The sequence below is a fragment of the Labeo rohita genome, chromosome 17, assembly GCF_022985175.1.
Source record: "Labeo rohita strain BAU-BD-2019 chromosome 17, IGBB_LRoh.1.0, whole genome shotgun sequence".
Taxonomy (NCBI): Eukaryota; Metazoa; Chordata; class Actinopteri; order Cypriniformes; family Cyprinidae; genus Labeo; species Labeo rohita.
This window is the reverse complement of record NC_066885.1, coordinates 12,601,722-12,628,698: the sequence shown is the minus strand read 5'-3', so window position 1 is coordinate 12,628,698 and position 26,977 is coordinate 12,601,722. Positions and strand designations below refer to the sequence as shown.

Below are 26,977 nucleotides of genomic sequence, written 5' to 3'. Positions count from 1 at the left end.
TCTCTACAATATATGTTCAACATATTTAGAATGAAAATGGGTAGAGTCTTTAAGCAGCGTCAGTCACTATTAAACTCATTTCTTCTTTAAATTAAGACTTATCAGCGGTTATCATTTCTGCATTTAAAATCTGTCTCTCACTGATGTGTCGGCAAGCGAGGTTATCTGTTTTCCTGCTTACATATTAATATGAAAAGATGCAGTCTCGACTGCTCCAGATGTCTCTGCTCGCGGATACCCTCGGGGCCATCGCTATACCCCGTGTGCGCACCTGTCACACACTCTGCTCCCGAGCTCGATCCAAGCCGGAGTGAGTGAGTGAGAGCGTGTCACTCAGCGGCTCCACCCCTCCGGTAACTACACCCCGCTCAGAACCGACCGAACCCGCACATCAGACACATTCACCATTATACAGGTATCCCCCCCAACGTCACCACCGTGGCGAAAAGTTATTTTAGGTATTTATGTTGGGATTTTAAAGGAACTTACGCGGACTTGGTAGGGTCTGAAAGACAAAAATGAGAGGGAGGATGATTAAGATGAAGGATGTCTTGGGGTTCGAGTCGAGCTGGACGTACTGGACACTGTTTTGTCTCTGCGCTCTGTTACCGCTCCCAGCGAGCGCAGATATCACTTGCGCCTCGTGTTTCGCACCAATACGCCGGAATGAAGCGCACGCAAAGCCAACAGCTGTTGTCAGCCGTGATTTTGGAAGCGCAAAGGACGGCAGTACTGATAAAAACTGGAAATGGAGACTTGATGGAGCTCAACTTTCTCCCGAAGCGCACAAAAAGTCTCCTTTCGTGTCCCGGAGACAGAAACTGCAGAACGCTCACATACCCAGAGCGGAACGGACGAGCCCAGCTGGAGAAAAAGACGGAAAAGTTTATCCAACGTGGTCTCCAGTGGAAACCAAAGTGGACAGGAGAGAAAAGCGCAGTCTGTCTGACAGCGCGTCCGGTTCTCGGTTTGAGTTCAGGCGTACCGGAGGAGTTGACGGTACCGGGAAGAGCCCGAGGCAGAATGAGCCACACCTGATCACGTCCACCTTTGCGTTGTCCGGAGATGCGGCTCATAATCAGGCCATGGTGCTGTGGTCCGGACACAACAGCAGCGTGAGTGTCAACTTTATCCAATGTATTCATACTTTACTAATGGTTAATATATACGTTTGCAATTTTAAAACGGAACAAGTTGGTCGTTTTATCTTCTGTTTTGTATCGGGATGGCTTTGATATTTTGGAAGCTGTTCACACGCAGGACTGGTGCGCGGCAGCTGTAAAACCAGTGCGCGCACGCGTGCGTCACCGTTTTTGTTTCTTTAAAGCAAAAACAAAAGAATCTTTATATTTATGAAGTGTCTCTAAAAAAGTGCACACATTCTCTGCTCAAGCATTTGACAGACCACAAATTAATAGGCAGCAAGAACATAATCCATAAATGAAAACCACTATTTAATGAATGTCTATTTTCATAAATGATTCTCATTTAACACACATACAATGATTTATTTTTGATAATTTTAAAGTATGTGTTATCATAATGGTCTTTCAGTTTTCGTCACTATTGCGCTCATATTCAACTTTCTCTGAAATGTCTCTTAAACTCCTTATTTATATGGTAGATTTTAAGTTTTATATGCAAAGATTGCTAAAAGACTTTGGAGTTTTGTTACTGTGCATCTTATATTGTATCTATTTTATGAGCAACACATTTCATACAAGAATTCTTGTTTCAAGTGTTTCATAACTCAAGTTTGCACCCATATCTGAATATGTGTATTTATGTTTGTGCCTACACACTATGCAAAAAATAAAAATAAAATAAAAAAAAGGATATCAGAATATGTAGTATTTATGAAACTGTAGGCAAGCAATACCCGGATGACCTACTGCATCTGCTGAGATAATGAAGTGTGCAGCCTACGGACACTTTTCTGTCCCACAAGGCCACGGCAGCTGAAGTAGAAAAAAATGGCTAGGAATTGTGATGCAAAACTTTCTTTTGCTAAGAAAGTTGTTTTTTGAGGTTAAATTGTTCATATTTAACATATTATTTTGCAACTGTAGTCAAAAGATAGACAATGTCAATATGGTGGATGAAGTATGGAGGCGCAGGACAGAGCTTTAGTCTCATTTTCCATCACCTGTGGTTTGATGCATACTTCATTAAGGCATCTGTTATGGGATGCAGATGTTTCAGTAGAACCTGCCAATTCGAACACAGTTCAGTGCACGGTACAGAAGAATGAATTGATATTACTTTAATATGACAGTCAATTATCTGCCTGCACCACTTTACTTTAAAAACAATCAATTTCTTTCATCAATAATCGACTTGCTGCATCTGCTAGATATCTACATCTCTGGCGCCCAGGGTGCTCTGTTTGTATTTCTCCATATGCTGCCGTGTTTTGAGTGTGAATGACGCCTGTTTTTTTTGTAACCCGAACTCATTCCTTTTCCTTCACAATTTCTGTGCCTCATCTGAAATATAAATGACTGACTCTGTCAGCAGACTTTTAGATTGGCAGGGTAATACCTGCAGAATTTATGTGTGCGTGCGCGTTTCTGCAGTGCTGCTGATGCCATCGATGTATCTTTTACCAAACCGCATGAGTGATGTTTTGCGATGCCACAGATGCAAACGAACGTCAGAGAACAGATAGCATCCGCTCAAACTCTTTCTGCCTGTGTGTCTCTATCTCACCTTGGCTTACACACATCTATTGCATTGCACATTCACTGTATTGATTTGATACATTTGACACTGCTATACTTAATGAAGCACCAAACAGTTTAAAGAATAACACTCAATAACACATTAAAAAGAGCGTTGCACACAATCATGACGTTGAATGAAAAATGAGGCCCATATGGTATTTTCAAAAGATCCGTTTAGGAAATGATGTTAGCACGAGAAGATATGACACCGGTAGCCTCTCAGCGGCAAGCAACAAATGAAGCCCTCTGTCATGCCAGTTTTCATCAAATGTGAAACCTTTCCCGTTGCTTCCTGTAGACACTCTGTCTTATTACCACACAAGTGATAAAGCTAATGTCTGGCCTTTCGCACCTCTGTTGTACCTCGCTCAATCACTGACACGCACACATATGAGTTCTATTTATGTACTAAGATGCATAGGCAATAATAATGATGCTAATTTTTACTGTTATTATAGTGCAGCCTGTCTTAAATACCCTTGTTTGCTCCAGAAGGTGAGAGCAGATGGACAGATACCTGTAGAGTAGGCAGATACCAGCATACAGCTACACTCAAAGGACTCATAGAGAGCGTGTTGCAGCCGTGCATGTGTGTGTGATGACATCACGGAAGAATTAGAGACAATGTGTTCCATTCAAATGTACATGCCCTGAGAAGTGGACTTTATAGGTTATTATGCCATCTTAAAAGGACAGGTCATCAAAAAATGAAATTTCTGTCATTAATTACCCTCATGAAGTGTCTCTAAAAAGTGCACTCATTCTCTGCTCAAGCATTTGACAGACCACAAATTAATAGGCAGCAAGAACATGTTGTTCCAAACCTGTACAGAACAAATTAAGATATTTTTGATGAAATCTGAGAGCCTTCTGAACCCGCATGAACAGCAACGCAACTGACATGTTCAAGGCCCAGAAAAGCAGTAAGGACATTGTTAAAATAGTCCATATGACATCAGTTGCTGTCTGTGCAAGGTCAGAAAGCTCTCGGATTTCATCAAAAATATCTTCATTTATGTTCCAAAGAAGATTAAAGGTCTTACAGGTTTGGAACAGCATGAGGGTGAGTAATTAATGATAGAATTTTCATTTTTAGATGAATTCTCTTTTGCCTAATAATTGTAAATAATATTACTTTTTGTCAGTTTGAATTAGTTAATTCCCTAATGCAAAATAACTCATCTAGCCACCAAGTTTTCAATTAGTAACACAATACATTTTTTATAGCCATGTATGTAGTCTTCTAGAACACTTAATGTGTTAAATCATATCTAGGATATAGCTTTTAATGTCTGAACACACTGTAAGCCTCAACACTTGAGACAGAAGTGCACTCTAAAAATGCTGGGTTAAAAACAACCATTTCTGGGTTACTTGGCAACGCAGCGCTGGGTAAATATTGGACAGAACACATGCTGGGTTGTTTTGACCCAGCTTTTTGGGTTTTATACATTAATCCATTTGCTGGGTTGTTTTTATTTATTTATTTATTTTTGACAGTGCTGGGTCAGCCAACCTATTGAAGGTTTTTCATTTGAAATAATAAAAATGTACTCAAAAATCTGTTTTATACATACAGGACAAGAACATTTTGCAGACTATGTTTTTTATTCAATGTCAAGTTTTTACAATCATAAAATCTTGAAAAACATTCAGTAAAAGTTTTAGGACTTACATTAAAAACAGCTTTACCTCGTGCCATCTTGCCTGTCAGATGCGTAGCACGATCACAGCTGCAATGGCACACTATCAATAGTGCTCCTATTGTAGTCAGTGGAGCGTACGGTAACTTTATTGCATGTAACAGAATACATATTTATTGCATATATCAGAACGACCGCTGGCAAATGTGTCCAGATTTAACTGGTTTAGCACAGACTACCCAACACTGGTTTACAATGACCCAGCGCTGGGTAGGTATGGGGGTTTATCATTTGTATTTACAGTAAAAATAGCAAAGCAGCTGAGTTACAGAAATCCAGAAAAACTACCCAGCACCTGGGTAAAAAGAAATAAATAAATAACCCAATAAAATGACCCAACAAGCTTGAACCCAGTATTTTTTAGAGTACAGAAAAACTACCCAGCAACTGGGTAAAAAAATATACAAAATAACCCAATAAAATGACACAACAAGCTTGAACCCAGTATTTTTTTTAGAGTACAGAAAAACTACCCAGCAACTGGGTAAAAAATATATACAAAATAACCCAATAAAATGACCCAACAGGCTGAACCCAGCATTTGGGTTAAAAAAAAATAACCCAGCATTTTTTAGAGTGTGGCAACAATCGAGAAATGTAAAAATTAAACTCTTTACGTCACAACACATCAAGTGACTAATAATAACAACAAAAGTCAGAAAACAGCAAAACAATAATCTTATGTAATGTAATGCATTCTGAGAACTCACAAATCCTTAACATTTCATCACTATGAAATCACATTACATTTCTTAGTTTTTGAGACTCAGAAAGGTTTCGTAAACTGTAAAATACGTAGTTGCTTTTATTAGTGTATATGATGCAACAGATTTATTTCAATTTTAATGTAACTACATTATTCAGCAAAATTTTATATTAGACAATATTTATTTCTCTGTTTAGTGATTTGATTGAAGTTTTGTTAGTTTGTGATGGGTGTACAAAGTGTTGCGAATTAATGTATTTTGTCAAGTTAAGTGAACTTTAACAGTAGATAAGTAAAGAGAAGTGAACATTACTTAGTGACCCTACCAACTGAAACGCATCTACAGTTTAAGTTATGATGACACTCGTTTGGCTCATGCTGTTCGCCTTTCAAATAGAGTAACGTTTGCATGTTTGAAGCATTTGCTGTTTTGATGTTAGTGGCTTTAGCGACCAAATTGATCCGTAGCGTTCAGCAGTTTTCCTGAAGCACAGTGAGTGCGTGTGTGTGAGAGAGAGAGAGAGCAAGAAACTGTGTGTTCTGCTGAAAGCATACTCTCTTAGGCCTAATGTCACTGAAAGCTGAAAGCTTTCACTTTTGATTCACGGCAATGGAGAGGCTGTTTGGCTGCTTTCTCAATTGTAAAAACAATCAATGAAAATCCATAAAGATGATGGAAATGCAAGAGAATCATTTTGCGGCCCCTGCTACGCTTGCCCTTGGGTCCTGATCCATAGTTTGCCCTCCAAAGTCCACGATGACATTTTCTCTGAGAGGAGCCCCCGCCGAGCGAGAAATCATTGTGAAGGTGGGGTCTGTGTATTTTGTTGTCTAGACAAAACAGATCTTATGCAAATGCGGCTAAGGAAGCACATCTCCAGGGGAAGTCGCTCCACGGGAGTTTGATTGTGATCGAGCAGTGATTTTTAGCGTTCTAAAAAACCCTCCGACCTGCTGTGAGAGAATCGCAGATTATGGCTGTACAATCATAGGTTGCGCTGGGTTTATTTTGTTTGCCTGTCTGTTGCGCTCGGGTTTCATGTTGATGCTCTGTTGATGCCCTACAGGAAGATGGCAGTCAAGTACGTCCAAGTGTGGGCTTGTGCGTGCGTTCATGTGAAACTTTCAAGGGTGTGTGCGCATGTGTTCGTGTGGGTATTCATGGCCTGCGGAGAGCATGAGGGATGTCCTTGAAGAGTTTGGCTGTCCATCCAAATGTCTACACATCCTCCAACAGTTTCACTCTAGAGTGACAGCCAAAGTGGTTGTGTGTGTGTGTGTGTGTGTGTGTGAGTGTATGTTCATTTGTGTGTGTGTGTGTGTGTGTGTGTGTGTGTGTGTGTGCGCGCGTCCTCTCTATCTCAGGGCAGCAGAGTGGCTGAGCCTGTAGCAGTAAACACTCTGACTCGGGGACACATCAAGCCTGGTTAGTTTTAAAGGACTTTCGATATTAGGGCAGTTTGAGAGGATGCCAATGTTTTAGTTTTGACTTTTTAAAAAAAGTTTCTTAGAAGAAAGTGAGTTTTATTCAAAGAGTATGCATCTTAAAATGTTTTTCAACAGTTTAAAAAATATAGAGAACATTACGATGGAGCAAATAAATCAAAGGTTAACAGCTACCCACTCATACACAAAAACAATAAAAAAAAAATTATATACTGTTTGTGAATGCTTGTAACAAAAAATGCTAGTGTTCAAAAATTAGGATTACAGTGAAACTATTGTGATTTTAAAATAACTTTTCTATTATAGTCTCTTTTGAATTTTAATTTATTCCCGTGACCTCAGGTGAATTTTCATTTTGAATTTACTCCGGTCTTCAGTGTCACGTGATTTTTTTAGAAATCTTTTTAATATGCTGATTTGGTGCTGATGCACAGTATTTTTGAAGAAACTGTGATAGAATTTTTTTTTTAATTCTTTGATGAATAGAAAGTTCAAAGGAACAGCATTTATTTGAATGACATCAAAATCTTTTGTAACATTGACTTTACTGTCACTTTTAATCGATTAATGCTGAATAAAAGTATTAATTTCCTAAAATAAAATAATACTGACCTCAGATGTTTGAACAGGAGTGCATATAGTTATCTTTTTGTTCCTTTGTTCCTTTTTCTGTCATTTGTTCAAAGATGATGAAAGATGTAAAAAGTTTCAGCAAGGTATGCTTTAATACAAAAATGAAGTTCTCTAAAGTTCATGTAATTTAAAGTAGAGTAGTTACCTTCTGTGACATCAACCTGTATTTCTGATATTAGCTATACAATAACTAACTTCCAAAAACTTGCTAAAGTAGTGTAGAGATGGATTTTAAAGCTTCGGTCCCTCCGTTATGGACAGCGAGTCATATCCGTTTACCTGCTTTGCTCTTAATAATGATATGAACAAGTGAATCTATGCTCATTCTGTCTTCTATAATTTGTCTCCTAATGTGCAGAGCTGCTTGCATAACCTCAGGATTTATTCTCTCAAACCCTGAAATCTCATAATCATTATTAGAATCTACCAGAGCAATGTGAATATATTTTGTTAAACTCTGCGTTTTACAGATTCATGTATTGTGCCACTAACTAATCATTTTAAAATCATATGATTTATGAGACACAGCTATTCTCAAAGTATAAGAATATCTAGTACCAATATAAGTTTGAAACTGAAATAATTTGTCATTTGCTCAGCAAAGAGATTTATGTACAAAGTGGAGGGAAAGTGAAACAAACAGCCCTACTTTCAGCATTTCCACAGCCGGGGATTATAAATATCTGGAATTAAAAAACTCTTTCTCTTGTCATTGTAAAAAATGTTGTTGTTAAGCTTAGCAATCTTATATTAGAGGATTACATATACAAATCTAGTGGTGGTTGCTTAAAGTCATTTTTAAACCTAAATAATTAGACTTCTTTTTATATTCCTGATCTTCTTTTTAGGTTATCCTGCTGTATGTGCATATTTCCAAAGCTCCATCACTCATATATTTGCTGAAACTCACAAACGTGGCAAAGATAGTAAGTTCAGTCAAGTTCAAGTTTCTGACTGTCACTTCTGTAAAAGGGAACTGCAGTAGAACACTTTGTGCCAATTCAGTCGTTTCAGTGTGTACAGTAGTTTACTTTTTTTGTATAACAGTAAATATTTCTCCTTTGAATTAGAAGGTTGACCAGTAAAAACTTTAACCAATAGCAAGTTGGGAAAAACTCACTGAAAAACTCATGTCCTTGGTCTTTCTGTAACTTTCTATAGCCATGACATCTGTGGCAGGCCATTACTGTACAACCAAAATCCCAATAACATCCAGACAAATAAAAAAAAAAAAAAAAAAAAAAATGTACAACCAGAACTAGAAAAATAAGAATAAAAAGAAAGGATGAAAGGGATGAAAATTACTCCATGATTTATTCACCCTCAAGCCATCAGGTGTATATGACTTTCTTCTTTCAGACAAATACAGTTGAGGTCAAAAGTTTTCATACACCTTGCAGAATCTGCAAAATGTTAATTATTTTACCAAATTTTTTCACATGAAAAATGAAAGATGTGTACATTTTTCATATTTTGCCTAAATATAATATTTTTCATTTAGTACTGCCCTTCAGAAGCTACAGAATATACTTACATATTTCCCAAAGGACAAAATTATTTAAATTTAGCTTAATTTTCAAATTCAAAAAGTTTTCACTCCCCAGGTCTTAATGCATTGTATTTTCTTTTGAAGCATCAGTGAGTGTTTCATATCTCAGAATCATACATTCATTGTTGGAAAGGGTTCAAATACACACAAATACTGAAAAACCAAAGAATTTGTGGGACCTGAAGGATTTTTCTGAAGAACTGCAGGCAGTTTAACTGTTCAGGACAAACAAGGGTCTCAAGAACAACTATCACTAAGCAGGAAAAAAAAACTATCACTCCGGTAACAACACAGTATTAAAAATCAAGTGTATGTAAACTTTTGAAGAGTCATTTTTATAAATCCAATTATTATTTTCTCTTGTGGACTTATTGTAAAATAACATGCATTTTGTATGATCCCTCTTATTTTGGTAAAATAATTAACATTTTGCAGATGGACAATCTGAGTTATTAGAAGAAATATGTCCTATTGGGATTACAGTCAATAAAATTTTAAATATGGATATTTTTCGTACATTTCATTAATTCACTTCAGAAGGCCTTTATTAACCGCCCCCGGAGCGGTGTGGAGTACTTTTTATAATGGAACTTTATTGTACTTTAAAATCTCAACACCCATTTACTCCCATTATAAAGCTTGGTGGAGCCAGAACATTTTTAATATAACTCCAACTGTATTCATCTAAAAAAAAAAAAAAAAAAAAAAAAAAGTCATATGCAGCTAGGATGGCTTGAGGGTAAATAAATCAAGGGGTAATTTTCATTTTTAGGTGAACTATGCCTTTAAATAACATCTAGTAATACCGTGTACTATTAGATGTCATTTAAGCTGTTTATGCTTAATTTCCTTCCCTTTTTTCATCTATCAATGTGAACATGAGCAACCCATTGGTAATAAATCATGTCCATGCATCCTGTCTTTTATATTAATAGTTCTGCAATACTAATACTACAGGATTATAAAGACTGATGGAGATGTATGTAGCACATGTAAGATTTATGATTTCTTTTTCCATATGAAGTAATATGTGCTGACAGGACACATCTCCACATACTTGCATTTTTCTGGCATCCTCTGAGTTTTATTTAAACACTTGATGATTATATAATCAAAATCACAAAATGCATTAAAGTAACAGTAAAAATAAGAATACACTAGTCAACATTTGAAGTGGATCAAAGCGTTTCATCAAAGTTGTCCTAAAACCAAAACAATACCCGTTCTTGTCTTAGGACAACTTTGATTAACTTTTTTTGATCCACTTCAAATGTTGACTACTATATAGTGCATGATAATAGATTTAGATACATTCACTTGAACCTGTAGAAAATAAATATTTTAACTAATTTAAAATATTTCATATACTACTGAGTTATATTTTAATGTGCTCCTGAAGGTCAATTTTAGTGGATTTATAAGTGACATTGTATTTTGATGGTCCACTTACATTCTGGTAACTATCTACCTGTCATTAGAGTATTATTAAACTACTTAATATTTGCTAAGAAATATTCTACTGACTACTAGTTACTTTGCCAGTACATGTCAACTTATTCTACTAACCCTAACACTCAACTAATACTCTACTAATGATAGTCAGTTGACATAAAGTTGCAAAATTATTTACAGTCAACAGAATTTCTCAAAGGGACCATCATAATAAAATGTCACAGATGTGGGAAGTCAGTTCCTCTCAAATTTACAGTGGAGTCTTGCAGGTGTAGTTTATCACATTAACTGTCATGTTACACTAGAAGGTGTCCATTTACTTCCTGTCTTCCTTTTGAATTATATATTTGTTGTTTTATTTAACAAACTTCTTTTTGTGAAATGTTTTGCCTAAAGTGTATATATTTCTTTATAATAAATGCAAAAATTGAAAATTAAAATTAAAATAATCTTTTTTATATAAAGCAGTAACTTCAGTGTCCGAATATTTTTGAGGCCACTGTATTTCTCAGTAATAAAACATACTCAATAATAGTAAGATATATGAAAGCGGCCATGTGCCCTTCACATTCAAATATATGCAGGCCAGTGACCTGTTTTTCCTTCCAATGGGATTCGCGGTGACGGATTTATTCATTATGAGCTGCTATCCATGCTTTGTCACAGTGCTGAATATTAATGAGCATGCAGATTAATTGTGGTTATTGTACACTTTCCAGGGATGTAGAGAGCAAGTGTCAGAAGTGACCTGGAGATGGGAGATGAGAGCATTTGTCATTGGTCTTTAGAGAGAGTGTGTGTATGTGTGTTTGGCACTGATGTGCATGTATGCCTGTGAATGTCTTTGAGACCTGTGTGTGTGTCTAATTATTGGTCTGTAGAGAGCCAGCTTGTCTCTCTGTCTTTTTAATTAAAGGCAGAGGCAGCGGAGGTCGAGTGGGTATCCAGACTCTAGAGAACCGCAGTGAAAGACATAGAAAGGAGCAAAGGAAGCCAGGGAACAAGAAACAAAGGAAGTCAGATCAAAATAAAATAGCCTAACATAGAGGTCACGCGAAATTTAGAGAGCACGCTATTATAACCCAGTTCTGCCACAGAAAGGAAGTGACATCACTGAATCTGTGTTTGTAGGGAGCAGAGATACGTTCAAGTCAAAGTTAAAACCCTCGAGTGTCTTTCATGTTAATGATGCAACCTTTTTGCTTTAATCTGACTCTCTTTATTTTGACTTTGTTCGGATGGCAGCTTAGTTCAATCTATTTTTACCTCCATGGCAAAACTTTCGCTCATATTTCTAGCCCTTTAACCCTAGTGACAGCTTGTGCTAATGTTCTGTGGCAGGTCTGAAAAATAAATCTCCTCTAAAAGGCTACATCCTTTTAAAAATGACTAACACCTCTGTTTAACATTGTGTGGTGAAGGGCCATGAATATTTACCGCTTTATATGGGCCAATAATCTCACAGCAGGTTTTTCAGAGAGCTAAACAGCTCATTGTTCATCTAATACTTTTAACATCTATTGTTTTAGTTCAAAGGCAAAAAGCAAAGCTTTTTTTCTTCACATTTGTTTTTGCTCATTCTTCACATGATATGCTGCGAGCGTCTTTCAGTTTCTAAAATAAATGGTCTATCTTTCTTTAAAAAAAAATGCTGTATAGTTGAACATTACATTTAGGCTCTATTAAACTAGTTTACACAACCATTAGGGGGTGCAGTTTCCCTTGATTTTCCATAAAAGAAATAATTTCACTTGATTAAATGTGTCATTGGTCCACAATTAGGAGCATTACAATAATAAGCCATAATGTTCAACTTAGGCCTTTAAAATATGAAAAGCTTAGCTTTAGTTTCCTTCTACCGTGCACTCATGGGTTCACTAGTTCATGTAAGTTTAGAACACAGTTTGGATGAAATCTCTTGCTTTATGTTTGTATTATTAGTATTGAACTTTTAATGTAATACAGAACAACTCTACAACACCATAGTTTAATATCATAGTTGTAATTTACAGTGGTATGCGAAAGTTTGGGAACCCCTTGCAGAATCTGTAAAAATGTGAATAATTTTAGCAAAATAAGAAAGATCATACAAAATGCATGTGATTTTTATTTTTTTATTTAATACTGTCCTGAGTAAGAAATTTTATATAAAAGATGTTACATATAGTCCACAAGAAAACAACAACAAAAAAAGCTACAATTATTTAAAATACCCCACCCCTCCAGAAGGAAACACGATGCATTAAGAGCTGGGGGGTGAAAACTTTTGAAAAGATGTCTACATTTTTCTTATTTTGTTGAAATATCATTTTTTCCCCATTAGTACTGCTCTTCGGAAGCAACAGAAGATACTTGCATGTTTCCTGGAAGACAAATTAGGTACAAGTTTATGTTGGTCATCAAATTCAAAACGTTTTCACCTCCTGGCTCTTAATACATCGTGTTTCCTTCTGTAACATCAGTGAATGTTTGAGCCTTTTTTAATAGTTGTGTTTAAGTCCCTCAGTTGTCCTCAGTGTGAAAAGATGGATCTCAAAATCATACAGTCACTGCTGGAAAGGGTTCAAATATGCAAAAGATGCTGGAAAACTGAAGAATCTGCAGGACCTGGAGGATTTTTCTAAAGAACAGTGCTCAGTTTAAGTGTTCAGAAACAAGGGACTCATTAACAACCATCACGAAACAAAAAAAAAGTCGTAGATCAAGTAACTCCACACAGTATTGAGAACCAAGGGTTCCCAAACTTTTGAAGGGGGTTCTTTAATAATTTCAGCTTTTTTTTGTCTTGTGGACTATATGTAAACATCTTTTATGCAAAATATCTTACTCAGGTCAGTACTAAATAAAAAATAACATGTATTTTGTATGATCTCTCTTATTTTGTTAAAATTATTCACATTTTCACAGATTCTGCATGGGGTGCCCAAACTTTCGCATGCCACTGAAATTATCCACAGTAGACTCATACGTCAGGTTTGGTTCATCTGGCAATGTTATTAGTGTTTACTTTTGATTTTTTTAGTCACCAAAACGTTTACAGTACAGACAGCACCGCCTACTTGTGTGGGGGTACAGCACTGGCTTTCTCTGGGTGAATAGTTGAGATCTGTATCTCACCAGGTACTTCAGAGGTTTTATTGTCTTTGAGGCGACCTGGACTCAGACAGACAGTCCTATTCTTATAGACAAAGAAACACTGAAAGCACATTGATTTTCTGAAGGAGAAAAGGCTTCCTTCTTTAAAGGTAGGTTCTATTTACTCCTCTTTTTCTGACATACAGATACACCCATACATTACATGTACGCACCTGGTCCCCAAAGGCATTAGTCTGAAGCTGTTTATTCAATCCTGTGTAAAACATCCCAGAAAATGCCTGGCACCAATAAAACCCAGCAGGACTAAAATAGCATTGTTTTAAGAAAATAATGATTTGAGTTGTCCCTCATATTTTAAGGAAAACAAAATTAGTGTGTTTAGTAATGCACTTCGGTGGGGTCATTCTATTAAGGTGAAGCATGTATCCTTGTTAAAGGGATAGTTCACCCAAAAATGAAAATTACCTCATGATTTACTAACTCTAAAGCCATAATAGTTGTAAATGACTTTCTTCTTTCAGGCAAATACATTCAAAGTTATATTAAAACATGTCCTGGCTCTTCCAAGCTTTATAATGGCAGTGAATGGGTGTTGAGATTTTGAAGTCCAATAAAGTGCATCCACCCATCATAAAATGTGCTCCAGTGGTTAATAAAGGCCTTTTGAAGTGAATCAATGCATTTTTGTAAGAAAAATATCCGTATTTAAAACTTTATAAACCATAATCTCTAGCTTTTGCTATCTGTTGTACATTCCAGCGGATGACGCAGGACGTAGGCGTAGTGTAAACTCTAGTGAGAATATGCTAATCTTCTGAGAACCAAGTTTTGTTTACAGCAAAGGAAAACCAGATTCCTCTTGGCTTTTATCAAAATTCTCCAACATTTGTCTTTAGAAATATTTATTTTGTACTTCTAATTCATGATCGGTCTTTTGTTTTCCGCTTTCCTCTGGCTTTTCCCCTTTATTAACCCTCTAGAGCTGTGTGAAGCACTTTTTATGATGAATATATGCACTTCATTGGACTTCAAAATCTCAACACCCATTCACTGCCATTATAAAGCTTGGAAGAGCCAGATTTTTAAAAAAAAATTAACTCCGTTTGTATTTGTCTGAAAGAAGAAAGTCATATACACCCAGGATGGCTTAAGGGAAAGTAAATGATGAGGTACTTTTCATTTTTGGGTGAACTATCCGTGTAAAGCACTTATACTTGTAATTTATTTTAAAAACAGCATGATGAATTGTATATAGTTAGTGTTCTAAATCAAATTCCAATGCTGTATGTCACATAGATATAAATATATAAGGGTATTTGTTTTTTGCTTTTTTAACTGAGAAACAAATCTCTGAAAAAATCTCTAAAAGTCTAAATTAATTTCTGTGGTAATCCACAGAATGTCACAGTTATCCAGAATATTTCTTTAGGTGGAAACAAAGCATTTTAAATGCATATAATCATTACATAGAGCAAGATGAAGCCATCAGGAAGACATGTACTCATTTATCATGCTAAATCGTACATGTATACTTGTAAAGACCTCCCTGTGGTATTGTAAAAATATGTATTCCGACACTTTAACATTTTCAGATTTTATATTTGGCTATTATAAACATTTATTTCAAGTGAGACCATTCTCAAAAATTAGTTTCAAGAGGATATTGTCAGAAGTCTGGCAGAGAAAAGCAAAAAAAACAAGCACCCAAAGTGCTGATGTCTTTATGATTTGTTTGTGAATGTATGTTGGCAGAAGCTCATGTGCCAGTGATTCGTCAGAAAAATGGAGCATGGAACAGTTTTTCAACCAGAAGTCTGAAATTGATGCCCAGTTCTCTAAAGTGTAGAGAAGCTAGAGACAGAATCAAAATAAACAAAAGAAAAAGTGAAAAAAGCATAAGAATACAACACAAATCCATATGGCAAAAAACAAGTAGCTCAAAATATGCACAAAATGTCTAAGTTTGGTTACACGTCAAGATTTATATGTGTGTGTTTATGTGTATGCTTACATGAAGGTTTCTTTTTATATCATGCAGTAAAATAAAGCTCCCAGCTGTTGGCAGTGTTATGAAGGCTGCTGCTCTCAGCAGAAACTTTATGCACAGCGTGTATATGTGTGTTGCGTGCGAATGTGTGCGCATATGTGCACCTGCTTGAGCTCTAACTGGGGATCGTCTCAGAGCGAAGCGTACGAAGGTCATTTATATTCACACATGTTTCATATGCAGATGTGTACTTGAGGATTATGTTTAAAGAGCTGGGTAATGTACAGAGTTTTTATTATGGCCCTGTGTGGCCTCCAGGCTTTCTGGTGAATAAACACAAAATAAGATCCAGAAGTGTGTGAAAATGATTGAAAATTTTCAGCGAGGCAGAATCGAGCAATGCGATGATTTGTGGATTTTCCTAAGGCAAAGCAGTGAGCATTAATAAAACATAAATATGAATAAGTATTCTCCTTTTCTAGGTGTGTGTATGTGTGTGAGAGCGCACATCTTTTGCTTATTTGACTGATGAGAAAACGCATCTAGCCCCAAAGCACAAATTCATTCTTGAAATTCATCTATTGTGTGTATTATAAACTTTATTTCATGCTATGAGTGTCTGCAGTTCAAATCATGCTGTGAGAACTCTGACATACTTGCAGACACAAAACGCAGAGAGTTTATCATTAGAGTGTAAATCGGTATGATACCCTACAGCCCCAAATAAACCACCGGACACAAACAAGCAAATATAGTAGCACAAATGTATCTAAGATTTGATTACCACCGTTGAATTTATGATACTGCGAATGCAGCCTTTCCATTCAACATCCGCTTTTGCCCTACCTCATTATACTATTCAGACATGCGAAGCATATGATAATACAGCTGTATTTTATTAAAATAAACCACTTTAAAAATCAATTCTACTTTTTCATCCCATCCCCTCTCTTCATTTTGTAACATATTTTAATGCCTTGAGGTTTATTGATTCATACGGCAGCGTCTAAACATGATACTCAGAGAGCACTAGAAGACAGATTGTGGAGAAAACACTATAAAAGGGAATGAAAAGACAGAGGAAAATGAAGAATTGAGGAATGTTGGATTAATATTCCACACACTCCAAGCACACATCGAAACTGATTGTTTCAATTCCACTAGAGTTAAACTGATATATTATGCCCAGTCTGTTCATGATCACTGGATTTATGAGAGAATAAGGATTCCTCCGTCCTTTGTATTTTATTCAAATTGTGAGCATAAATTTCAGTGTGGCGCTAACTCGGGGGGTGTATTACAGTACACAGAAACAAATTAGTGCCAGAAACACTGAGATATGAGCTGCGAAGTCCACCAGAGAGAAACAAAAGTCACAATGTGCTGCATGACTCCTTTGAGAGCAGAATCACAATGAACGTGTTTCTCTGCTTTCATAGAAGTAGTATTGCAATGGAGAATTCGGTGTTGTTCTTTGGGTTCTGTAGAACGTTCAGTGCTTTACTCTGACTGCACTGTGCTGTAGGAATGCCAGTGGAACAATGTGCAGGTAGTTCCATTTCATTTCACCATTTTAATTGAATTCAACTGAGTGTTTGAAAACAAAGTCTCTGACCGAAAACTGACACAGAACATATAGACTTTTTAATCACCTACCCGTGTTAATGTGATTTTGTTGTGCGGGGTTTCGGAAACAGTTTTAATTATGAGCTTCATCATTTGCAGTAAAATTACCACTTAAAATGGGTCTTCGTGTTTCCTTGATTGTTTGCGAATGCGGTTCCAGATTGCCGTTGGATGCGCTCAGGTACGCGTGTGGTTTTGCTATAGGTTATTTTTGCCTCAAGACAACCTGCTGGGGAATCATGAGCCTCTAGTCTGTTTTACTCTCCATAGGGCTGATTAGTATACCGGCACTAAAAAAAGTAATTTGGCAAATGCCGTTACTTGGCCTAGTCAATAACATTCTGTGCTTTAGCATAGAGTGGCATTTCAGGCATTGTGATGTGAAGCATAAAAGTGAATGTGTTGATGTGTGAGATTCATTAAATGTGTTATGTTTTTTAACACATTTATCTATTGACATTATAGCTGTTTGTTCTGTACTTTAAAAAAAATATATATATAAATAGTGGGATTTGTCATAAACGCTCAATGAATATTGTATTATTGTAAAAACATTAAGGATAGTTAACCCAAAAATGATAAATACTCACCCTTATGTCGTTCCAAACCCGTAAAGCCCTCGTTCATCTTTGGAACACAAATTAAGAAATTTTTGATGAAATCCAAGAGCTTTCTGACCCTGCACAGACAGCAGCAGAAATACCGTGTTCAAGCCCCAGAAAGGTAAGAAGGAGATCATTAAATTAGTCCAAGTGACATCAGCTGTCACATCTATGTTACTTCTTAGTTCCTGTTTTCCTTATTTGGTCATGTTCCTTTCCTTGTTAAGTTAATTGATTATTCCCTGCACCTGGTTCTTGTTTATTGTCCTCATTAGTCCTTGTTTGTTTAGTATTTATAGCCCTACGTTTCCTCAGTTTCTTTGTCCTGTCACTGTTGTATTACGTGGTTGTTTTTGTCTTGTTAACACTTTTGGATTTATTAAAATGGTGTTTATTTGATCTCCTGGCTCCTTCGAGTTTCTCCTCCCAACAACACGTGACATTAGCAAGGTTGGGCATGATCATTATAACATCATTATAAAAGTAACTAATTAACAGGGAAAGTAACTACTGTGTTACTGTGTTAAAAAAAAAAATATGTCAAATGACTTGGATACCACCAATGTTAAATGAAAAAGACACTGTACACTAATCTACACTATTTTAAGGTTGCTGTGGGACAATGTGAGAGACACCTTCCAGGGGCTAAACATGACGTTATATCATTTGAAACGGCAAAGTCTACTATTATTTATGTATAGTCATAATAACAACAAAACAATCTGCTTTTGTAAAGAAAATAAACAGGGTGCGCTCTCTGTCGTCTCGGTCTCTGTCATCTCTCTTCACAGACACGCAAATAAAACAACCTGAATCTCAGTGAATACCTCGCTCACAGACATGAGAAATATGTACAGAAAGACTGAAAGCTTAAAAAATGTCTACTTTTAAATTAAGTCATGTCGAAAACAAATATTCTCTGATTAAGTAACACACATAATACCAACGCAAGGTTCAGTTTTTCCTGTCTAAACCAGTGTTGCCAGGTTTTCAGAACAAAATCCGCCAAATTGCTACTCAAAACTAGTCTAATCATGTTTCAAGGGGGTTTCCCAGTAAAAATTGCCTTTCGGGGGTAAAATACACGTTTTTTTGGAGGGGTTCCCCTGGTACAGTGCACATTCCAGGGGCTAAATATAACGTTATTGGGGTCGCTTCAACCTGTGGACATGAAAAACAACCTGCAAGCAACAGTTCTGCAGGAAAACTGCAGACTTGGCAACACTGGTCTAAACTTATTATTTCTAATGTAATCACACCCACAAGCAGTTCTTCTTTTCAAATTTTAAACATTCACTTTAGACGCGCAGACATGTAGGTAAATGCCCACATCACCTCTGTAAACAAATGTGAATATTCATCAAGTTCATCTTGGGTACTTTACATTTCTGGAAGAAGACACACTGAGAGGAATAAGCCAGAATTTACCTCAGAAAAAGAACGCAATGCGCAGGTCCTATGGCTGAGAGAGCCTACTCTGAAAAGACACTTCAGTGAGCTCAATTATAGTAACACTGCATTTTATTGTCAGTAATGGGAACGGCGTTGTAACAGGGGAAATGGTAATTCGTTTGATTACTCGTTACTGAAAAAAGTAATGCCGTTAGTAACGCAGTTTATTTATAACGAGAATATCTTTTGTGTGCAAAGAAAACAAAAATAACAACGTTATTTAACTATTTCCTATCTTCCATGTCAGTCTTTGGTACACATTCACGACAGTACCACAATGCATGCATGTTCTGATGCAGTCTTGTTTACCAATCAGAGGAAGATCCCTTCTGTTCATAAAACAGTCCTTGCTAAACTAAAAAAGATGGACATTATATGTCAGAATGCTCATACGTTGAAGTCATTATTTTTATTTTCTTTGTGTACAAAAAGTATTCTCATAGCTTCATAAAATTACGGTTGAACCACTGATGACACATGGACGATTTTAACAATGTCCTTACTACCTTACTGGGCCTTGAATGTGTCTGTTTCATTGCTGTCTATGAAGGGTCAGAAAGCTCTTGGATTTCATTCAAAATATCGTAATTTGTGTTCCAGAGATGAAAGAAGGTGTTATGGCTTTGGATCAACATGATGAATAACTAATTTTTTATTTTTGGGTGAACTATTCCATATGCAAAATTGTTCTGTTTACTCATTGCAGTTTTGCATTGGTTCAGAAAGTGCATTTCCTGTGCATTTTGAGAAACTGTAGAATTGTTGCAGAAATCTACTTTTTTTTTCATATGCATTTCATTATTAAGGAAATGGATGTGTTAATGTGTTAATCATGAATTATTGATACTAGGCCTATTTGACAATCATACAGTAGTTTCATTTCATTTTTGCCAGAGGCTGTTTATTTGTTGCATAAGATGTTGATTTAGTTGAGGTGCCGGAGGCTGGAATTTTACTGAAGCCAAAATTTTGATATTGATGCAACAATACTCCTCAGCAGTTCAAGCTGCATGTAGTTAAGACAAGAGTGGTGTCATTTATGTTCCGTGGCTAGAAAACTAGAAAACATCACAGGCCTTATTCTTCTCTTGGAAAAATACTACATTCTATAATGGCTTCAAAAGAAAGATGGAGAAGGTAAGCCTTTCAGTCAACAAATTGATTTAAAATGTCAACCTGTCCCAGTCTATATATTATTTCATTTTTAAAAAGTTGTAGCTTAAAAGCTAAAGTTTACAAGTGTATCATGATTTCCCATGAGTGGATTTTAAAAGGCTTATGGTCCTCTTTGAGAATAGCCTTGAGTCGTCTTCAAAATGTCATGGTCCACAACAACATAAATAAAACAGAATAATTTTAGTAGGGTAGTCACTTGAAAAAAAGCAATCAATGTGAAAAAATTAATCAAACATTTTTTTATGCTCATTCGTGCAAAAAGGCACTTACTATGAATACTTAGAATATTAAGCATGTAGAAATCTGCTAATTTTTTTCATGTTTTTTGTACTTCTGATGAGTTTATATCAATCAAAATATGTTAAATGTGCTTAGAGCACTGTACTTTTATTAGTTTCTGAAAGCATCATCAAATTAGCCAGAGTCTTTAATAAATGAGCATCCAATCTGTATGTTGTAATTCTGAAAAAAAAAATTCTGCGTAGGTTTCTGTGGAATTCTGCAGGCACAGATTCTGTACTGATTTAATTATGATTAAAAAGACTAATAAAATAAGACATTGTTATTCAAGCCACTGGGCATATATTACTTTGGCTAAATGGAAATGACTTAAACAGAATCAATTTGGGATCTTATTGAATATGGCTGAAACACAGTGTATGTAAATTTTTTAATTTTCTGAATTATTATAGTTTAATCACATATTTAATTACATTCTAACATTTTTAAATATCAGTCCCCAGAATAAAGGTTCAGTAGACACCTTTATGTCATTTTAATGTTAAAGGGTCATGAAACCCCCCCCTGTTTCAGCACTGGTTAGTTCTCACCATAGTTTTGAAAAATGCTGCAAAAGTGGGCGTGGTGCGCTGCGGAGCGGAGGGGGAAGAGGGGCGATTTCGCTCAAAGTTAACAACACAAATAAATGCACAGCCATTTGCACTCTGCATTGAAAACATACACTACCGTTCAAAAGTTTGGGGTCAGTAAGACTTGTAATAGTCTTTAAAGAAGTCTCTTATGCTCATCAAGGCTGCATTTATTTGATTAAAAATATAGAAAAAAAGTAATATTGCAAAAATGTTTTTACAATATAAAATAATGTTTTTTATTTTAACATACTTTAAAATAGAATTTATTCCTGTGATGAAAAGCTGAATTTTTATCAGCTGTTACTCCAGTCTTAAGTGTCACATGATCCTTCAGAAATCATTCTAATATGCGGATTTATTATTAGAATGATCAATGTTGGATAATATCAACAGTTGTGCTGCCAAATATTTTTTGGAACCTGTGATTTTTTTTTTTTTTCAGGATTCTTTCATGAATAACAAGTTTAAAAAGTACAATGTTTATTCAAAATATAAATATTTTATAACAATGTAAATTATTTATTATTAACTTTTAATAAACTTTTAATTATTAACTTAATACATCCTTGGTGAATAAAAGTATTAATTTCTTAAAAAAAAAAAAAAAAAGAAAGAAAGAAACAATAAAAATGTACTGACCCCAAACTTTTGAACGGTAGTGTATATATGAACGTGCTGTTGCACCTATATTAACTTTTAAGGCTTATTTTGCGGCATTTATAATCCTTTTGATTCGTTGAGTTGTAAAACTGCTAATACACTCACCTTATGAATGAATCGCGTTTGTGCCGAATTCTACTTACAAAGCAAACCAAAACAGTCTCCCTCGATCCATTAACATTGGATGCTAACATTGTCATATACGATGTGCAACACAAACACCTCTGCTCAAATCTCAAAAAAAGTAGTCTGGGGTTTCATGAACCTTTAAAAATGGCTTTTGTAGCCAATTTAAAGGCAAAGACTGGTTTATATTTAGATCAAAACAGTAATTTGTACCTTTTTTACTATGTACACCTGATGTTTTTTGTGCAAAATTAAATATACTCACATCCCGTACACTTTTAATCAATCCTGGTGTTTTTAAACGCTCATATGCATGTGTCCAGCAAAAAAAAAAAAAACAGTTCCTAAAACAATAGTTCTTGCACAAAAGCGGAAAAAGTATTTTCAGCTTCCTCTGGAAGAAACATCCGCTATGTTTGTAGCACTGTACCATCTGTTCCTACTCCGGTTATTGTTTTTGATTTCACTGCTACTTGTTGTCACTGTCAAGTGAGCAGCCTTCAGTGGATACTGATTGGTCTTAGCAGGAGTTGTTTCCATGGTATCACACAGAGCACAACAAAATGGCCATACACAGCACTATAAGCTGCAATTTGGATAATCATATTTCATGGGCAAATGCAATAAAGTAAATGAAATAGATATGGGAATTATGGAAATGGAAATGTTGTAGGATTCAGCGTGTAATACGTATTTTATGACATAGCGGCTCTAGCTGAGAAAGACAGGAATGTTGAGTCTCCAACAATGTTGACATGTTTCGCATGTAATGAAACATTTATTTCAGAGAGAACAAAAGGTAGAAGAACAAAAAAGATGAATGTAACGGCGAAGCTTTTTCATGTATTCGAGGTTAGAAGAATAAAGAGACTGAACAGACCTCAGCGTATTGACTGTAATATGACAGTAAGTCATTCATGTTTAAACTGAATCTGATCTTAGCTTGAACATGAACTGATCAAACCCACCATTCATATGCAAATGTAATTAAATCTGCATAACATCGCCGCACATATTATTGACCTCATAGAAACGGACAATAGAAACCTCGACTTTGATATTAATATTCATTTTCAGCCCCATGGACACCGGTCTCTCTCTCTCTCTTTCGCTCTTTCAGGAGATGTAATTAGTTCTAGTATCACGGTGGTTTTGCTGGTTCAGGAAGCTGAGTGAGTTTGACTGGGGTCCTGCTCTTTCAGATATGCTGTATTTGGATATGCTAATAGTTTGTCCTCTTATGATTGGTTAATTAACCTCAGATGAAAACGTCCCGTCACAGGTGGGGCCGTGAGGAGTGAAGGTTGCGCACACACGCGTACGCAAACACGAGACCCCGTATCGCGGTGCGAAGTCAGAGACTCGCCGATAGGCTGGAATGGGTTTTCCTATAACGGCTGTGTTTGCATCCGCATCCGTTTTGTGAATTATTACTCGATTTTCTTTTAGGTTAATGACAATACTGCTGTTGACTGAACTCTCATTAGGGAACAATCATGGAGTGTGAAATGAAATATTGGACCTTTTAGACTAATATTCATTAGTGTGTGGACGCGATACTGAAGACTGTGTTCTCACACAGACACGGTCGCAAAGGGACCACTTACTGTCTGCTTTTGATTCAAAGTCTCTCTCTATCTCTTTCTCTTTTTTGTAGTAAAAACTCACAGTGGAAAGACAGATGCTCGTTTGTTCACTGTTGTTTATGAGCGTGTGCTCAGAATGTTTTGTCAGGTGGGAAGAGCAAAGCATTTTACCTGCCACGTTTCGCCGTGACATTTGACAGCTTGAGCGTGTTTGTGTTTTAGCGTATATGTGTACAGCATCTTCTTTTTTTTTCTCTCCCTCTCTCTCTCTCTCTCTTCTCTTCTCTTCCCCTGATCATCATTACCTCCATCAGGCTGTCCTGGCTCTGAGTGCATTGCCTCTTATTCTGCTGTCATCTCAAGATAATAAAATTCACACCTGATATTTACTCTCATCCATCACTGTGAGGCTGCCTGACAGACATTTTATCATTTAGCGTAGCACATTAAGAGCGCTGTAGCTGGGGAAATGTGTAAATGGAGATTGCTGGGTGATTTGTTAAATGTCTGCGTGTTTTTCTTTTAGGTGATCCTGATTTTGACAAAACTGTTCGACTTTAACCTGGGAACCGTGACGGAGAGTTCGCTATGGAGGTAAACCTACTTCTGTTAGAAAACTCTGAGATTATTACAAGTCTTTTGAGCGTCAGTGCTCTGGTAACCCTTGTGAAAACAAACTACACTTTAGCATACTTTTAACAGGGTGAAAATACGTTCTCTTTTTTTGGATTTTTGTCTAAAAGGTTGGGGTTTTTGATTTTGTTTAACCATTGTGTTCATTACTTCTAATTTATATTGAAGTATTAGTTCACTTCCAGAACAAAAATTTACAGACAATGTACTCACCTCCTTGTCATCAAAGATGTTTATGTCTTTCTTTCTTCAGTCGTAAAGTAATTATGTTTTTTGAGGAAAACATTTCAGGATTTCCCTGCATGTAATGGATTTCTATGGTGCCCCCAAATTTGAACTTCCAAAATGCAGGTTAAATGCAGCTTCAAAGGGCTCTAAAATGACAATTTATATATTTTTTAACCTCAAACGCTCGTCTTGTCTGAACTAATCCTTAATGCAATAAGTTTGACTTAAAGTGCTTTTTTAACCACTGAAGTAGGATATAAGTACATATAATTACTCTGATTGTCCTTGAAATATGGTTAACATCTGTTGCCGAATGTACTGATAAACATTTATGGTAAACTAAAATATACATTATCATTAAGCATAATATCAAATAAAACACTATATTACAATTATTATATAGTAAAACTGTATATAATTATAATCAAGTACTTTACATGTGCTTTAGTATGTTAGTTAACACATCAAGTGGAATGAACTTCTTTAGAGCATGAAAAATTATTATTAAAGTTTATCATGACAAATGAAAAGTAATGATTTAAAGAAGTTCACTTCCAGAACAAAAATTTACAGATAATTTACTCACCCCCTTGTCATCTAAGACGTTTGTGTCTTTCTTTCTTCAGTCGATAAGAAATTATGTTTCTTGAGGAAAACATTTCAGGATTTTTCTCCATATAGTCGACTTCAATGGTGTCCCCAAGTTTGAACTTCCAAAACGTAGTTTAAATGCAGCTTCAAATAGCTCTAAACTATCCCAGCTGAGGAATAAGGGTCTTATCAAGCAAAACGATTGGTCGTTTTGAATCAAATTGACAATTTATATTTTTTTAACCTCAAACGCTCTTCTTGTCAAAGTCTGTGTGAACTCAGTTCAATACGGTCAGTTAAAAATGTTCATGTCTTTCTTTCTTCAGTCGAAAAGAAATTAAGGAAATTAAGGTTTTTGAGGAAAACATTCCAGGATTTTTCTCCATATAGTGGACTTCCCAAAAGGGGTTGAAGGTCCAAATTGCAGTTTCAGTGCTTCAAAGGGCTCTACACGATCCCAGCTGAGGAATAAGGGTCTTACCTATTGAAGTGATCAATAATTTTCAAAAAAAAAAATACAAATTTATATATTTTAACCACAAATGCTCATCTTGCACTAGTTCGACCTCACGCATTACGTGTGATGTAGACGAAAGTACCGATCCAGTGTTTACAAAGCAAACGTGCAAAGAAAGTCAAATAGCCTTTACAAAAAAGGAAACACAATGACTTCGGATGACTTTGAAGTTGGATGAGAAAATTAAATTGAGTTTTTCACCCTAAGTGAAAACTGAAGTACTCCGATGAAGAGCTAACCACAAACTAACTTTTCAAAATTTTGTTTAGAAAATGACAGATCGTTTCGCTAGTTAAGACACTTATTCCTTGACTGGGATTGTGTAGAGCCCTTTGAAGCTACACTGAAACTGCAATTTGGACCTTTAACCCATTGGCCACCACTGAAGTCCACTATATGGAGAAAAATCCTGGAACGTTTTTCTCAAAAACTGATTGAAGAAAGAAAGACATTAACATCAAGTTCATGTCAAAAAACATACAGTTTTTAAATATATATTCTTCTAAGATTTGAAGTACACTACAAGTGCAGGTTCAATAGAATTAGCTCACTTCTTTTTCACAAAGGGCAGCTCATCATAAATTCCTGTAAATACAGAATCCTCTGTTGGACGCCTTCTGTATGTAAAGTTTGCCGTTCCTCTTGGGTGTGTGTTACGGACTCAATATTTTTTACTCAATATTTTATAGTGAGAGCACAGGGACTATTTTGTAACAGTGCTAGGAAAAGGGCAGAGACATAAAACTTGCATTCTTCCAACAGTAACTGATGTGAACCTTCTAACTGTTGCAGCACTGCTGAACCAGCCTGAATGAAATGATCTGATAATGCTGTGGTATTAGTATTACGCTTCCAGCCCATTACAAATCAACACACATTCTTACATTAGCCACAAGTGCGTTAGTGGCAAGTACACCGGACTATATGAATGGCAAAGATCTGGTATGAAATTCTGCTCGGAAGCACTTTCACTGACCATTGCTGATATGCCCCGGGGTGAAGTACTTAATCCCTGTCTTCTCCTGGGACGCTCTGTACCATGACCTAGCTCTCTCTCTCTCTCTGTCATAGTGTGCAGACAATGGAAAGAAAAGAATTGCAAGGTAGCTGTGTAAGCCAGGCTTGTACATAGAGAAAGAAAGCACTGACTGTACATTCTGTCACCTCACTTTCAGAATTTTTCCCCCATTAATTTCGACTTCACATCACAGAGAACAATCATTTACTCATTTATAAACCCTCACTATTCACAAAACACTTTTTTCTGGCTTTTTACAAGTTGCTGAGAAGCTCGTCGTACTTTAGTATGCTTTTTTAAGTTTCAGATTAGACTGCTGCGGTGCATTTCTCTCTGGCTGTCTGAAAGGGGCTGTTTAAAAATTCCCTGCTCAACTGGGGCGTTTCTCACTTGAGCATTTCCAAACTATTTTATCCATTAAAATGGCTCCCAGTGAATTCTACAGTTCACTGCGATTAAAGTACCTTTAATGAAATTTAAAAACCCTAGACCCTCAATTTTTTAATGGCTAACTGGTTCTGTCTGAACTAGCATAGTTCCTTTACTTTTATGCTTCTGTACTGCACTGTTCAGACCTGTTAAGAACGCAATGGAA

At 36.1% G+C, this 26,977-nt stretch overlaps 1 protein-coding gene across 2 annotated transcripts in view; it reads left to right on the top strand.

Annotated features, from left to right (window-relative positions):
• Nucleotides 1–302: 302 nt before the first annotated feature.
• Nucleotides 303–26,977, top strand: part of sorcs3b (sortilin related VPS10 domain containing receptor 3b) — a 74,312-nt gene continuing 47,637 nt past the window's right edge. Inside the window, exons 1-2 of one of the 2 annotated variants that reach the window (XM_051133857.1) lie at nucleotides 303–1,115; nucleotides 23,922–23,989. In XM_051133857.1, the coding sequence (XP_050989814.1) occupies nucleotides 519–1,115; nucleotides 23,922–23,989 (665 nt within the window). In that variant the 5' untranslated portion in view covers nucleotides 303–518. The remainder of the gene's footprint in view (nucleotides 1,116–23,921; nucleotides 23,990–26,977) is intronic. The other variant, XM_051133856.1, reaches the window with a different exon arrangement.